The sequence below is a fragment of the Hemitrygon akajei genome, chromosome 8, assembly GCF_048418815.1.
Source record: "Hemitrygon akajei chromosome 8, sHemAka1.3, whole genome shotgun sequence".
NCBI lineage: Eukaryota > Metazoa > Chordata > Chondrichthyes > Myliobatiformes > Dasyatidae > Hemitrygon > Hemitrygon akajei.
The window spans coordinates 15,768,579-15,784,189 of NC_133131.1; the positions used below are offsets into that span (position 1 = coordinate 15,768,579).

Consider the following 15,611-nt stretch of genomic DNA (forward strand, 5'->3'; position numbering starts at 1 on the left):
TGATTGGAAATAAGTGATAAGTATCATACGTTCACTCTTAAATGGTGCTTTAGTCGTTATTTGATCTTTAACTTTTGCACTTTTTTCTGCGCAGGTGCTTTGCGGTTGGGAAGGGGGTAGAGAGGTGTCGCCATGGTAACGCGTCACTGGCGTGGAGGTTCAGTTTATGCATTGGGATGGAGGGAGAAAGGACTTTTTTACCACAGAGGAAGATAAAATTATTAACTAAACCGCAAATGAAATAGCAATGAACAGCCTGTCATCGATCCCGTTGCTCTGCATTTAAGAACAGAGCAAACTAGATTATATTGCATGAAATATAGAAGTCGGAAGATCGAAATCTCGGAAACAGAAAGTTTTAACGAAAGGTGGTAGTCAATTATTGTTAGTCTTCAAGAGTCGACCAACGTGCATGCACACAGTTTCTTATTTACCCACTGATATAGAAGACGTCTGTTGTTCTGGAAACCTATAAAAGTTCCAAAACCAAACTGATGCTACGGAGTGGATTAAGAAAGGCTGCGAGCTGGTGATGGAAGGCAATACCCCGAACAGCGGGCACAAGGCAAAGTCGGCCACGAAGTTCACTGGTGATTCGGCGGTAAAGAAGAAAATCAAGAAAAAGGGAGTGAAAGAGAAAAAGAATTCCCGCAAAACAGGGAGAAACTCTTCAAGTACGCCATTAACCTCCGCCGAAACAGTAATGGGTAGGATAAATAACCATTGAATAGGGATATCAATTCCCCTTTCCCCCAACACTCACATTCCACTCGTTCCAACCGTAGTTAAGGTAATCTGCTATTGAAACTATTTGTTACTATAGAAGTATATATTCGAATATATAATATACTCTTGTAAGTGGTTTCCAATAATGTTTTACTTTCTCTAAGCTTATGGTCTAAACCTCCTACTATACTTGTACCAAATCTCATTACACCGTGTTTGTTTGTTTGTTTATTCATTGAGATACGGCATGGAATAGGCTTTTCCGGCCCTTCAAACTGCACTGCACAGCAACCCACCAACTTAACCCTGGCCTAATCACGGGTCAATTTACAACCAACCAACCGGTATGTCTTTGGACTGTGGGAGGAAAGCAGAGCACCCAGAGGAAGCCCACATGATCACGGGGAAAGAGGCTGAGTCATTGGGTACATTTAAGTGAAGGGTTGTTAGTCTTTTGATTAGTAAGGGTGTCAAAGATCACAAGGGAGAAGGCAGGAAAATGGGTTTGAGAGGGATAATGAATCAGCAATAATCAAATGGTGGTGCAGACTCAATGGGCCAAATGGCCTAATTATGTTCATTGGTCTGATGGTCCATGGTTACTTCCCTGTCCCAGGCACTGGCCTCATTTTTCCAACACAAGCTTGAACCACACACCTTGCTCTGGTTCCAGCAGCCAACTGCCAAAGCACTTCAGTCATTTGTCTGCCCATCTCAACAGCCCATAGCTCCATCTCACATTTGCCCACGTTCTCACCCTGTTTGTGGAAGATCCAGCCCAGAGCTGTAATGGGTCAGGATCTAAACTTCAAACTGGGATATTCTGTTCCAGTCAAAAGTTTACAGACTTTGTCATATTTTTAATCACTTGTTGCAACTGTGAACAAAGTCATCAGCGAGACACAAAAGATGGTGGATATAGAAGTGTTTATTCAGCAAAAACAAGCAACAGGCACCATAATCGAGACACTCTTTGAAGAGGTATGCCTGACCCAAAATTACATGATTACATGACATTTTTATATGCTAAAGATCAAAGGTAACAGCAGGACAATTCTATAGTTACAATGTATTTACAATGCTTCCTTTCAATTACATATAATTTTTAAACACCTTTTTCACTCTCATGGTTCAGACATGGTTTTCTCTCTCTCTCTCTCTCTCCCTCTCCCTCTCCCTCCTTCTTCTTCTCTCCCCCCCCCCCCCTTCTTCTCCAGATTCATGCATATGCCAACCTCAAGTGAATGTGTGTTTCCAGGTTTGCAAATCAATCCCGATCTGCAGCTCCAGGAAAACTATTGTTCAGAGCTGAATTTTAAATTCAATCTACAATCCATTTGAAAATTAGTTGCTGTTGAAATTAATATTTGCTATATACACCAACTCTAGAATATGCCCTAAACACATGAGCGAAAATTTCTGAATTGTTGTGTCAAATTTCCAAAAATATAGAACATAGAAACCTACAGCACATTACTGGCCCTTCGGTCCACAATGTTGTACCGACCATGTAACCTACTCCAGAAACTGCCCAGAATTTCCCTAGCACATAACCCTCTATTTTTCTAAGCTCCATGTACCTATCTAAGAGGCTCTTAAAAGACCCTATTGTATCCAAGTTTCATAATCAAATACTATGTTATAGAAACCATTAGAGTACCAAACCGGAATTACAACTGTCTTTGAAACAGGAAGCTACAGACACCTGTAACAAAACCAGAACCTCAGCTAAGAGCAGACAAAATGACACTTCATAAGCGTCGTCAAAGAAAAGGGGGGGGGGGGGCGGATGTGTGAGAAATACATACAGTATTTCAAAGAAAATATCAACAAAGTACTGGCAGCAGCTTTGGAATGATCATTTGGATGATGTAACAAATTATCTCAGGCATCTGTTAGAAAGAATTACCAACAAAATTAAAAAGATAAAGAAAAGGCAGTCCCAATGAAGAGGCTTGGCTCAAGATGTCAGCTGTTCATTCCTCTCCATAGATGCAGCCTCACCAGCTGAGTTCCTCCAGCATTTTGTGCTTGTTGCTTTGGATTTCCAGCATCTGCAGATCTCTTGTGTTTAAAGAAAAAGCGTGTGGGCATAAATAGGGGGTGGTTGGCTTAACAAAAGGCAAGGAAATTGGAGATAGCAAATATGGAAATGTTTGGTAATAGAAAAGTAAACCAGTTTAAAAAAGTGGATAATCCAACACAAAAATCATGGGATAGGTTGTCGAAGAGGACCCAGCTTACATCACATCATCAATGTCAATAAAGAGCCACTTTCTCTTGGATGCCAACTGGTTGCTTCCAGTTTTGGCCTATGACTTAGATTTTGCTGCTATTTCTCTGACATGTGACTTTTAGTGTACTTCCTCTTAGTGACTGACAAATAGAAACAGCCACCAATATGGCTTTCCATGCAGCTAGTACTTCTGTAGAATGGCATAGTGCAGAAGGAACCTATTGAGTCCACCACACCTGTCCCAATCTTTTGAAATAAAGTTTAACTCTTGTTCTGTTATTTTCTTTTACTCATGTTCCTGAAAAAATTTGTTTTTTTTACTATCAATTATTTATCCAATCCCATCTGAATATTAATGTTGATTCTTTCCAACTCTTGAGTAAGGGTTCAAAGGTTCATTTATTGTCAAAGTATACAACTCTGAAATTCTTCTTCTCTGGGTAGCCATGAAATCAAGAAAGAAAAGAAAGACAGCACGATCATCAACCCCCAAAATAGCCCCCTCCCACACAAAAAAATTAAACAAAAACAGAACAGGCACATCAACCCCCAAATTCCACCCACCTTCCTGCACAAAAAAATGAACAAAAACAGAACAGGCACATCAACCCCCAAATCTGCCCCCTGCACAAAAAAAACAAACAAAAACAGAACAGGAACATCAACCCCCAAATCCCCACCACCATCACCCCCGCACAAAAAAAGAGAAAGATTGGGAGAGAAAAACCACAAAATACAAAAAACTATTAAGACCCCCAAAAAAACCTCTACAGTCCAAGTCCACTTCCAAAATGCAGAAAACCTGGGCAACATTCTCTGGGCACAACAACAGGCTGTCCCCTCTCTGCTAGCGTAGCAGAGTGATCCTCGGTGATCAAAAGGCAGGCAGCCTTCGCTGACCTTCCACATTCGCTTCACTGTTTCAATCTCCCACATCGCTTTAATCGGCACACAATGGAAGCTTTAATTGATGAAATGGATTGTCAAACATCGGCACACGCCCCATCCCACAGCCTGCCCACCGTGAGTTTCCGGCACACTGCCTCTGTCTCCCGGAGTCCTGTCGGAGACTGCAGAGCACTGCAACACCCAAACGATCTCCAAACTTCCGCATTCGCCTCGACATTTCAATCTCCCACACCGGTTAATCAGCGAACAATGGAAGCTTTAATCAGTGAAATGGTTGATTACTTCGTTGAAGATTGGCTGCATCCTGCCGCTATCCTGTTGCCTGCCCCCTTGAAGTTGGCGCATGCTGCCCCTGCCTCCCAGAATTCTCTTGGAGACTGCAGAGTGCTGAAACACCCAAACAATCTTCAAACAGCAAATCAGAGGCTCCAACAGTTCCAGAATCACATCCAAGATTAAAAACAAATGTAAGAGGCATAAAGGAAGTGAAATATATGGTTTCATGATCTATCCAGAAGATATCGACTGAAGGAGCATTGTACATAGGCACCATCTTGACCAGAAATCCTCAGCACATGTTGTATTAAAAAAGCATTTCTTGTGTTATCCCTGATTCACTTGCCAATCATATTACATCTGTGATATCTGACTTTCCTTTCTACAGCTGCATATTCCATCTAGACTTTTCTCAAGTTCAAGCAGCTCTGGTAAATCCCCTTTCTCCGTTCAGAAGCAGGGGTCCCCAACCCCTCAGTTAATGGTAGGGATAATACGAAAACAGTTTGGGAATCCTGGTACAGAGGAAATAAGCTGAGTTTCTCCAGTCTATTATCTTCCCACAGCTTTCACATTCCCCCGACCTATGGCAACATTTTGCAGCTATTCGGCATAATCTTGACCACAACAGAGCTCAGCCAACTTTGACGATGTTGGACAACCAATAAGATACTGAGGGGTTTTGATAGGGTGGATGTGGAAAAGACTTATCATCTTCTGGGAGATTGTAGAACTGGAGAGGGGGAGTGGTCAAACTCACCTTTGTTTAGGATAGAGAGTGTGATTTTTTTTCTCTCTTGGAGGGCCATGAGTCTAATTCAAAGGATTTTGGAAGCAAAGCCTTTGAGTCTTTTTATGGCAGGGGTAGACAGGAACACGGGGTTCAGGTTATCAGGTATGCTAATCTTCTTGAAAAGCATAGTATACCTGTAGGACTGAAGAGTCGACATTTGCTTCTAATTTGTACATTCATTTATACATATTTGACACATTTCATGTCACATTCTATAAAACTAAACTACTTAAACTTTGCCAAGCAAATGAAATCTTAAAACAAAGTCTTGACAGTCGATATATTATTATAGTGATAACTTACTTGCCCCAGGCTCTGTACAGGGTTCTACACAAAAAGGATGATGACAAGGTATGTACATATGAAGTTTAAGACTGTTTTAGCAAGATTTTTGTTCACTGTTGTGTGCACTGCAGGGGACTTTGGGGGTTCTTATGTTTTTTCTGCCATGTATTTTTTTAGGGTTTTCTTCTGTTTGGAGGATGTCTGCAGAGAGTAAGAATTTCAGGTTGTATATTCTCTGATATTAAATGGAACCATTGACAGCCCCCCTCCCAATCCCTGAAGAGTTCATCCATTTTAGAGCAAAAGTTCCTCACCCAAATTGTGCTTATACTAATGATAGGAGCAGCACCACTCTTACAAGAAGGGAATATTGCAATTCAGCCAAATGGATTGTGTCCACAATTTCCAGTAGATGGCACTCTGATATTAGAAATTGTAACAGAGCAGCCCTGATTACTGGAATAGTATTAACTATTCCTGGGTATCTGCAGATATTTGCAAGATGTATCTGATATCGCAGATAAAAATCTTTAATGCATGAGTGTGCCCAAGTTTAATGCAATCGAGGATTACACCCAGCCATCCATAAGAAGAGTATTTACCATCCACAAACATCTTAAGAAATTCAGAAGAGTGTTAGGTAGGAATTAAACCAGGTTGGTTGTTTACTTCTTCCATAAGGAGGTAGATGCAAAGACTTTGCATGAACTTGAGTCATCAAGGAAATAATAGAAGGTAAAATGACATGTACACACAAGATCAGTCTCATATTGGTAATTACTTTAACATTGTCATATGTACTGAGACACAGTGATAAAACTATACCATCTACACCAGGGGTTCTGCTTGCTTAATGGTATTGGTCCATGGCATAAAATAGGTGTCGATCTACACAAACATATCAAACATAAATACTACAAAAAGAAAAGCAGTAGAAGAATGCAGAATATGGTGGTGCAGTTACAAAGGAAATGCGATGCAGGTGGACAAATAAGCTGCCAAGGACCATGACCAGGTAGACTGAAATATCAAGAGTTCATTCTTGTTGTGCCTGAAATCTATTCAGGAGTCTTATAATAGCAGGATATTTGTCTTTGAGCTTGGTGGTGTGTGTGTTTCAAGCTTTTGTTTGCTGATTTTGATAATTACAATATTGTAAACAATTGTACAATAGTGTGTGCAAATTCACCCAGCTACTCCGCGTGCCCATTTCCTGATTTTATTTATTTTATATTGGTATTCAGAGTAGAACCCAATTCTTAATTTTAAAATATCAGCGAATAAAATTCACCTATGACGATTTATCAAGATCCAATCTTAAAAAAGTGCAGAGGTTATAATAGCCTTATTCTTTTGATGTTAGTCGTCACCTTAAATTATGTTAGTGTTTCCTTATCACTATATACTGAGCTTGCTTCCGGCAATCTATCTGATAAATCAAACTCCTCAAATGCTGTTTCTTTTCAATCGATATCTCAGAAAGACAACGTCCATCATTAAGCCTTCCTATCATGCAGGTTATGCTTTCTCCTTATTACTGCAATCAGAGGAGTTACAGGAGGCCAAAGACACACAGTCAATGTTTTAGGAACAGCTTCTTCCCTTCCACCATCATATTTCTGAACAGATTATGAACCAACCCATGAAGATTACCTTACTATTTTTGCTCTCTTTTTGCAGTACTTATTTTTTTATATTTTTATTGTAATTTATGGTATGTGTTACGTTCCCCAGTAACCGGGTAGTTTTCCAGCAAAGATAGATGGGTCCACCGAAGCCTGATGCTACTATTTTCAAACGTTTTTATTTATAAAGGGGCACAAACGTATGGTTAATACAAAACATTCAAATCATATACGTCATCACAACTCAATCTAAAGCACAGGTATAGTAATAATCAATCAGAAATAAGCTCTATCGTTGTCTAGGGGTAATGTAGATATATTTTGTTTACTGGATATTTAAAAGTCTTTTTGCGGTCACTGCAGTTCCACCCACTGCCGTCGTTGTGGTGTCGCGTTGGTGCACTTTTGTTAGACAGAGAGAGAGACGGGGGGATGAAAGAGTTACCCGACAGGTTTTCCAACCTGGAGGAGTTCGGTTTGTCGGAGCCTCGTTGGGGGAATGAACGCTCATCTGTGGCCTCCCCTGTAGCTAAGCCGTTCTTCCGTTGTGGGGTCGCCAATCCCAGGCAAGGAAAAGACGCACACGAACCCCACCATCGGCTGTCGCTATCAAAACGCTGTCACAGGATCTCAAGCGCGTCTTCTGGTGCGTCTGGCGCCCCGCCTCGGCAGCCCACCTTTTATCTGGACTGGCAGGGTTGTAGATGTCCATCAGGGTGGGGGGGCGAGGCAATCCTTCCCCCATCACCCATCTCACATTGCCCTGAGATTTTGCACGTAGGCCAGTTCCTTATCCCACAAAGGTGTCTCCCAAGACAATGGCTATGTCCGAGGTTTTTGTCTTGTTGAGCGACCAGCCCACTTTGCCCGAGGGCTTTACACATGGTCTTCATGAGACAATAGTCAAAGAGTCGCTTTATTCTGCTTCCCGGGGGAACGTGGTCTTCAGCACGTCTCCCTCTCTCTCTTGGGTCATTTGACCCCCCCTTGTCTAGGGCTCTTGCGAATCTCACAAAGGAGGGGGCTGGAGTCATAACACCTCCCCTCTTAAAAGTTTTTTTACCAGCAGTTAAAAACAAGTTGGTACAGAGTCTTATAGGATTTTTTTTTCTAACACAATACACAAGCTCCTCTCTTCACAGAGTACTACCGTTATACATTCAAGTCAGTATCTAAACAGGTAACAATTACAGTGTCCCTTTCTTTAATATCTTAACATCGCGTATCGTACTAAAGTCTGGTAGCATCAAACTTCAGCTCAATAACCACCTATTTATTTATTTTCTTCAGCAACAAAACTAAGGAGGTGTGATCTTAGCTTAGGTGCATCTACAAAAGTTTATCCAAATACTAATCGTTTCGGTCGTGTTATTTCACCGGCAGGTCTCCAAAGGGGTTGTCTTTATTAGTCACAGGCTTTGGCGCAAACCCGTACAACCGGCGTTGCTGTTTAAAAATGGCATTTTCTATTAACCATCGCCTCTTTTCCGGAGAGTCTCCCCGTGGGGAACTTGAGTAATTTGGCGAGGTACTCTCCCGCCTTTCCTTTCCACGAGGGTTATTCTCTTAACTCTGTGTCCCCAACCTAGTCCATCATGGGAATTTCCACCCAATTCTTTAACGCTACACAGGTAGTTAACCCTTTTGTCAAGACCATGCAGGCTGATGTGTTTCAGTTCGAACCTTTTTCTCCGGCCGCATTTAAATCTTGGCTTCCTCACAGCGCTTTCTTGAATAACAATAGCGTGTGAGGCACCCTTACATTCCAAATCAACCTGTAATCGATGTGCAGGCATCAATCTAGACTTTAACTTTTTTTCATTCGATTTGGGAACTACAGATTTACCGTTCTCCTCCACAACAACAGTTATCTCCCCATTCGTAAACTCCACATTAATTCTGAACACCCCCTTCAGCACAACCATCTGGGAACTCACACTTCCCAAGGTTAACCCCTTTTTTCCCGAACCAAGTCTATCTGCTCCAAAAGGACGACCGTCTCGTCCAGCTGAGTCAAATATCTCAGACTTTTTCTGAGCTCCATGACTAGGTTCAGGACCACGTGCATCCCCATCTTGGACACACTCAAACGGGGCATTGGCCTCTTCCAGGCTTTCAATACCCGTACCCTTTTCAAATTCTAAATTCCCCTGATCCTCCCAGTTACTCTCTGGGCAACTCACTTCCGGAGTAAACTCAACCCCATCTGCCAACCCAGCAGACTTCTTCAAGGTAATGGCATCCTTTTCATCTAGGACTGCCCTCATTTCATTATCGGGAACACCTTTAGAATTTTCAACTTCTTCAAACAGTCCTGCCAAACCAGACAGATCATCCATGTCCAACCCTGGACCTTTTAACAGCTTTATCTGTTTCTCATCTTTATTTCCTACCTCTAGGACCTTTTTCTTCGCTAAGGGAAGATCTACCTTCTCTCCCTTACCCCCTTTTACGTTACTATTCCTTGTTTTACCACCCTCGAAACCCTTGTGGCACAGGGTCGGTAAAGACGTCTGGGCCAAATCAAAACTGGCCAATTTTAAACTGCTCCCGTTCTCAGCTGCCGCTCTCGACAGGCTGCGAGTGTCCGCGCATGCGGGATAGCTCGGGGACTCTATGGGCGGGGCCTCAACACGCACCGGTCGGCGGGTCATAGTCATGGCCAACCAAACTTTTCCTCCTGCTCCTTACTATTTTTGCTCTCTTTTTGCAGTACTTATTTTTTTTATATTTTTATTGTAATTTATGGTATGTTTATGTATTACACTTTCCTGCTGCCACAAAACAACAAATTTCACTAAATATGTCAGTGATATTAAACCTGATTCTGATTCAGTGCATCCAGCTAACACTTCTTGTCTCTCTAGCTCATAAACGTGGGAAAAGCAGCAAACCCCATGCATCTACGGCACCTCCAAGCATTGAAACATCATCCAGTCAAGGGGATAAAAAGTCATGTCCAGACCCCATGGAAAACTGTGTTAAATCTAATGGAGATAACAAAGATCACACTGATGTATCCTCCATCGACCAACTTGCTACCTCTGTAAATGAGTCTCTGCGGTGGGATGGAGTTCTTGATGACCCTGTGGCAGAAGAGGAGAGGATCAAGCTTTACAAACTAAATCGGCAGTTGAGGTACCTGGCAGCCCAAAACAGCATGCGCAAGGAGATCCAGTTGTGCCGAAAGAACCTTTCTGAAACTCGGAGTCCGAAGGAGAATCCATACGTCACCACCAGTAAAATCTACCAGCAACTAGCCTCAAAAGATCACGCAAACTCTTATTTTATGGGGCAAAGTGCCTGAAGTACAAAATGTATTGAAGTGTATGCAGTCAAAGGAACTAATCCTCCAACCACAGACATTCTCTCATAGTTGGAAAGCTACACACATTCATGTAAACTGGGTTTAAAATCACCTTGATGTTTGATGGTGTCTGCAAGTGCCCGAGAAATATCCTAAATAGAATCAACCAAAATTGGTGGGGTAACATCTTGTTTTGCATTTCATTTTCAGGTTCAGAAACTGGCATGCACCTTAAGATTGAAACAATCAAGATAGGGTTAGATTATTACAGCGCTTAAGATTTTTTTTAATTAAGGAAAATGACTCAGTCTGAGTTTCTATTTTTGGAAAAAATAAGATCCCTGCTTCTAAAGGGTCCTTCCTAGTTTCATTACAATTATTATGAGCACAAACGGTAAAATAATTGGTGCTTTAACCAGTGCAGTCTAATGGCTCTCTTCTCCCTCCTGTAAATTCAGACCAAATCAAACTTGAGCTGTTTGAACAGATGTCTGTAATTGATAACCCACTTTCTCGTGCCTTAGTCTTGTTCTTTAGTGAGAGATGTTATGAAATGGTGATAATCTGATTTTAAGGTGGAGTAAAGCCCCCATCTTCTCATGTTCACCCAGTAAAGTTAAGGATCCTTTCACTGGCAGGCACAGTATCAACTAATTTGAACGTGTGGGTCGTAAGATCATCAATCAAAGACTTCTGCATCCCACGTCTGTGCTTTTGCAGGAGCCCCAAGGTTTAGTGACTTGTAAGAGGCTAGGCCAGTTCTGCAGTTTCTCTCAAATATGGTGATCAAACTGATGATTAAATAGTCCTCCATTCAGGTGAGAAATCACGTAATAAAACCATTTCTGGCTGCTCTGCCACCCCACCCCGAGGCTATGAGTGGCCTCTGTCTAGCATGTGCAGTACTTTGAACTGGACCTGCCTTCTAAATGGCTCATCCAGTTCTTTCTAATAATGCAAGTTAACTAAATTTACACCAAGACATTTCAACAAACCAACTTAAGTTGAAGGGTGAGATGCTGCTGGGTACTAAGATAACTTGTATAGATTTTGAAAAGTCATTTAAAATTTTAATAAGATAGTAATTTATAAACCTGATTTCTTTATTTACTATATGTGTGTATTTCAAAATTACAAATCCAAAATCAATGTAAGTGTATTGCAAGCACAAAAATACCTCACCCAGGTTATTTTTACAAGTTGCCAACAACTTCTGATATGTATAACTATTAGCAAAACCCAAGTCCCTGAAGACCAAAATCTGCAAAAGGCAAAATGTGTGATATACTCAGCAGGCCAGGCTGTGTTTGGAGAATCAGGATGTTTCAGACCAATGATCTTTCTTGTGGAAGGGAGGGAAGATTCTAATGAAAGATAGTGGATATGAAAGATCAACTCTTCCTTACTTTACAAGTTCTGACTAGGACTACTGTATTTTTTATTTCTAAATTAATATTTGTCTGGCTGATGTAGTTCATCAAGCACTTAATTTGTGATAACTGAACTATGTAACCACAGATCAAGCATTATAGCAATGCCATGGTTTCTAAAGATTACACACAAAGATAAAACAAACATGCTATTAACAAAGGAATTTATACTGGCAATGGCCCAATCAGCACCTTCTCGGACAAGGCAGCACACTTTATTTGCATTCCAACCTCCATTTTAAACATTCACATCCTCCTTAACCAGCACATCATTCTGCAGTGGATTTCCTCAACAAGATGCTCTGTCACAACTCTTTCAAAAGCATCTCACAAGCTCCTGGCCTATATTCTGAGGGTGGTATGGTAGCTTAGTGGTTAGCATGATGTTTTACAGTATAGGTAACCTGTGTTCAATTTCCACTGCTGCCTGTAAGGAGTTTGTATGTTCTCCCCATGATTGTGTGGGTTTCCTCCAGGTGCTCTAGTTTCCTCCCACAGACAAAGACGTACCAGGTGGTAGGTTAATTGGTCTTTGTAAATTGTCCCATGATTAGGCTTAATTAAATAGGGGGATTGCTGGGTGGCGTGGCTCAAAGGGCAGGAAGGGCTTATTCCACAATAAATAAGTAAAATAAATTCTTGGTAGGAAAATGTTTGCAGGCTTGTGGAGCACAGCCACCACCCAAGAAATTCCTTCTAATAGGCACACCATGCCAATTTGCAAGCATAATCCCTGTTCCTTCACCGTCATTGGGTCAAAAACCTGCAGCTACCTACCCATCAGCACAGTAAGAATACCTTCTCCACGTAGACTAACATTGCATTCCAAATCAGCACCAACTCAAGGCAATTAGGGTTGAACAGTAAAGTTCTGCCTTGACAGTAATGACACAATCATGGATGAATTTCTGTATTTAAATAACCCGATTGTGCAATCATCTGAAGTTGTTTCCAATCACTCTGCTGTTCCTGGTGAATAATAAATCATCAGCTCCTAGAGCTAGTCAGACTGGATCAGCAAGCACCTGTATTCAAATTAGACATCTCAGTGGCTGCTATTTAATACAGCTGTTACAGCTTTTCCACTACTGACAAATTGCCTAGGGCTATTTATGCATTCTCATTAACAGCTAAAGTGATTGTTGGAAACCTAGAATCAGGTTGCCTCACCATTTACTCTTTTCATAAAATGAATAGTGTACATTTTACGCATGTACATTTGTGTTAAAACATCTTAGTATCCAATTTAACTTCTTGCTAGAACCAAAACTATGACCAAATTTTTTTTAAAGTTGAAGAAAGGAAAGGTTAACTGAGGACACTGGATATGCTAATGCAGGAGTTACAAACCTAGGGTCCATTAACCCCTTGGTTAATGGTAGGGATCCATGGCATAAAAAGGTTGGGAACATCTGCTCTAATGAATGTCTTTTAGACCTCAAATACACTATTACCTATAGTTAATCTTTGTGGATTAGAAAAATAAACTAGAATTCTAAAATTCAAATTGGCCAACTGGAAATCCAGGTGTAATTCTCATGCATCATTGCTCTAGTTTTAAATTAGCTTTTTTTGGCTTTACTTTCTGTATAAGCTAATCACCAAAACAACCTTCCAGTGTGAGTAATCTTGAAATAAAAATATTTCCATATTCAGGTTTTATAGATGGAGTAACAAAAAGGATTTGAAATCAATACCTTGTCCAGAACCTGTGAGAAGTCTGTGATTTTGAATTGAGCATTGGCTCTTCCAGTGCTTCCCCCCAGGATCAGTTTCTAGTTATATAGGTGCACAGGAGTCAGTTTCTCCAGAAAATTTATTGATTCTAAATCTATTAGCAACATGGAAACAAAATTTTAAAAACAGCATTAAACTTTAAGCGCCTCCAAAGCCCTGCAAACTATCTCAGTGGAAACTCGAGCTGAAAGTGTCCAGGGCCAGATCTGAACAATATTTTGCAAGCTAAGTCAAAATGCATTTGAAATTCTTCCCTCGTTTCCTTTTGTTTGGCCAACACAAGCAAATTACAGAACAAAACACATCACCTTGTAGAAAGTGCAGTCCCTTAAATTACATATATTTGAATGTTCATTTTGTAGGCTTTTTAAAAAAATCAAAAAGCATATAAATTCATAAATCACTGTTTTATTATAAAAATCCGTACTATTGATAATGATCACAAATGCCACCAGAAATCAGAGCACAATACCTGTAATAGAACCCCAACAATTGAATACCTAGCAAGGATCGATCTTGTGTAAAACAAAATAAAATGTAGTTACTAGAAATGTGAAGTAAGAACAGAAAAAACTGCAAACACCCAGTTCAAAAAAGAAACCAAGCTAATGCTTCAGGCTGAAGGCTTCTCAACCCCAAATCATTATATTTTATTTGTTCATTCAAAGGACAAGGGAGGGACTAGGAATGGTAGAAGAACTTGCCATGTATGCTTGCACTGGAGGGAGCTATAAAAGACAGCCACATTGCTGTTCATGAAGTCACAAAGGCAGTAGATTGTGCAAGGATGTTCTTGGGATGTTGATAGTGGGTTCCTGGTTGCCAGAGATATTTAATTGAAGCTTTATCTACTGTGATGAGGTTGGAACAATCATCTTAGTTTCGTGCTTCTGGAATCAGACAAGTTAATACAAATCACTAAGCCACTGTCCTGGGCAGAATTATTGATCAGTTTCAGGAGCACCAACTTGGAGATTGATTGGTCACCCACAAAACTGGAAACATCTACTCTGTAGTAAACTATTCAAGTTGATGAAAGCTACCTGCTTCTGCACAGGAGAACAAAGATGGCGGAAGTCATTCCTTAAAATTTTGATTAAAGATGGCCCTTATATTTTTGAACCCTTCTATTAGTGTTTTTTAGACTTTACTTCATAGAAAGAGAAAAAAATGTTTGCTTCAGCTTCATAATGGCTTGTATAATATTCCTCAACGATTCAGTGCTTACATTATCCTGCTGAATGCAGAACTTCAAGCTGAGAAAATATTGATTGAATAAATTTATTTTCCACCCAAAAATTATGGCTTTTTTTTTGCTGCTAAATGTACTTGCGGTAAATTAATCTGGCTGAGTGGAAGGTTTTGCATCGTGTTGTAACTGTACACCAAGGCACAAAATTAGCAGCCTAGTTTACTACAAGGACTCCTGGGATGATGTGCAGAATGAAAATGTTGCACCAGGGCTAGTTCAAGAAGAAGGTGCGAGGGGCCTTGAAAACCATAGAAAAGAGAATTACATGCAACCAAAGTAATAAATGTTCCAATCCTCCAACTGTATCCATTTCCTGTTTTTTTAAATTTTCTTGCTCAGTTCCATTAGTCAGCAATGTTTACTTGCTAGCCCTTTCATCTTAAAATTTAGCTCCACTCAGCTAGAAAAGTTCAACCTGTCAGTTGCAGAATCAATATCAAAAACAAAGGAGCTGGTTGTGGATACAGGAGGAACAGAGACATTCTCACCCCTATTGACGTCAAAGGATCTGGGGTTGAGAGGGTAAACAGCTTTAAGTTCCTTGGTACACACATCATCGAGGACCTCACTTGGTCTGTACATACTGTCTCTGTGGTGAAAAAAGCTCTTTCACCTCAGACAGTTGAAGTAGTTCAGCATGAGTCCCCAGATCCTAAGGATTTCTACAGGGGTACAATTGAGAGCATTCTGACTGGCTGCATCACTGCCTGGTATGGGAACTGTACTCAGGACTCTGCAGAGAGTGGTGCGGACAGCCTAGTGCATCTGTGGATGTGAACTTCCCACTATTTATGGCATTTATAGAGACAGGTGTGTAAAAAGGGCCCGAAGGATCATTGGGGACCCGAGTCACCCCAACCACAAACTGTTCCTGCTGCTACCATCTGGGAAACGGTACCGCAGCATAAAAGCCAGGACGAACAGGCTCCAGGACAGCTTCTTCCACCAGGCCATTTGCTGATTAATTCACACTGATGCAATTGCATTTCTAAGCTATATTGACTGCTCTGGTGTATACCTTACTGTACATACCAT

General features: G+C 40.8%; 1 protein-coding gene across 2 annotated transcripts; it reads left to right on the forward strand.

Moving 5' to 3' along the window:
* Nucleotides 1-172: 172 nt before the first annotated feature.
* On the forward strand, nucleotides 173-15,611 carry liat1 (ligand of ATE1). 2 transcript variants are annotated; one of them, XM_073053320.1, is made up of 2 exons: nucleotides 173-707; nucleotides 9,718-15,611. In XM_073053320.1, exons 1-2 carry the CDS (start codon nucleotides 533-535, stop codon nucleotides 10,155-10,157), a joined length of 615 nt encoding a protein of 204 aa, XP_072909421.1. In that variant the 5' UTR covers nucleotides 173-532; the 3' UTR covers nucleotides 10,158-15,611. The 2 variants fall into 2 exon arrangements, 1 of the variants encoding a protein (XP_072909421.1); XR_012099888.1 differs by having other exon boundaries at nucleotides 570-790; nucleotides 9,718-9,823.

Bases quoted from the DNA above. Each gene is read 5' to 3' on its own strand.
- liat1 (XM_073053320.1), top strand. From the start codon at position 533: ATGGAAGGCAATACCCCGAACAGCGGGCACAAGGCAAAGTCGGCCACG. The intron at 708-9,717 runs GTAGGATAAATA...TTGTCTCTCTAG, and splicing joins CTCCGCCGAAACAGTAATGG to CTCATAAACGTGGGAAAAGC.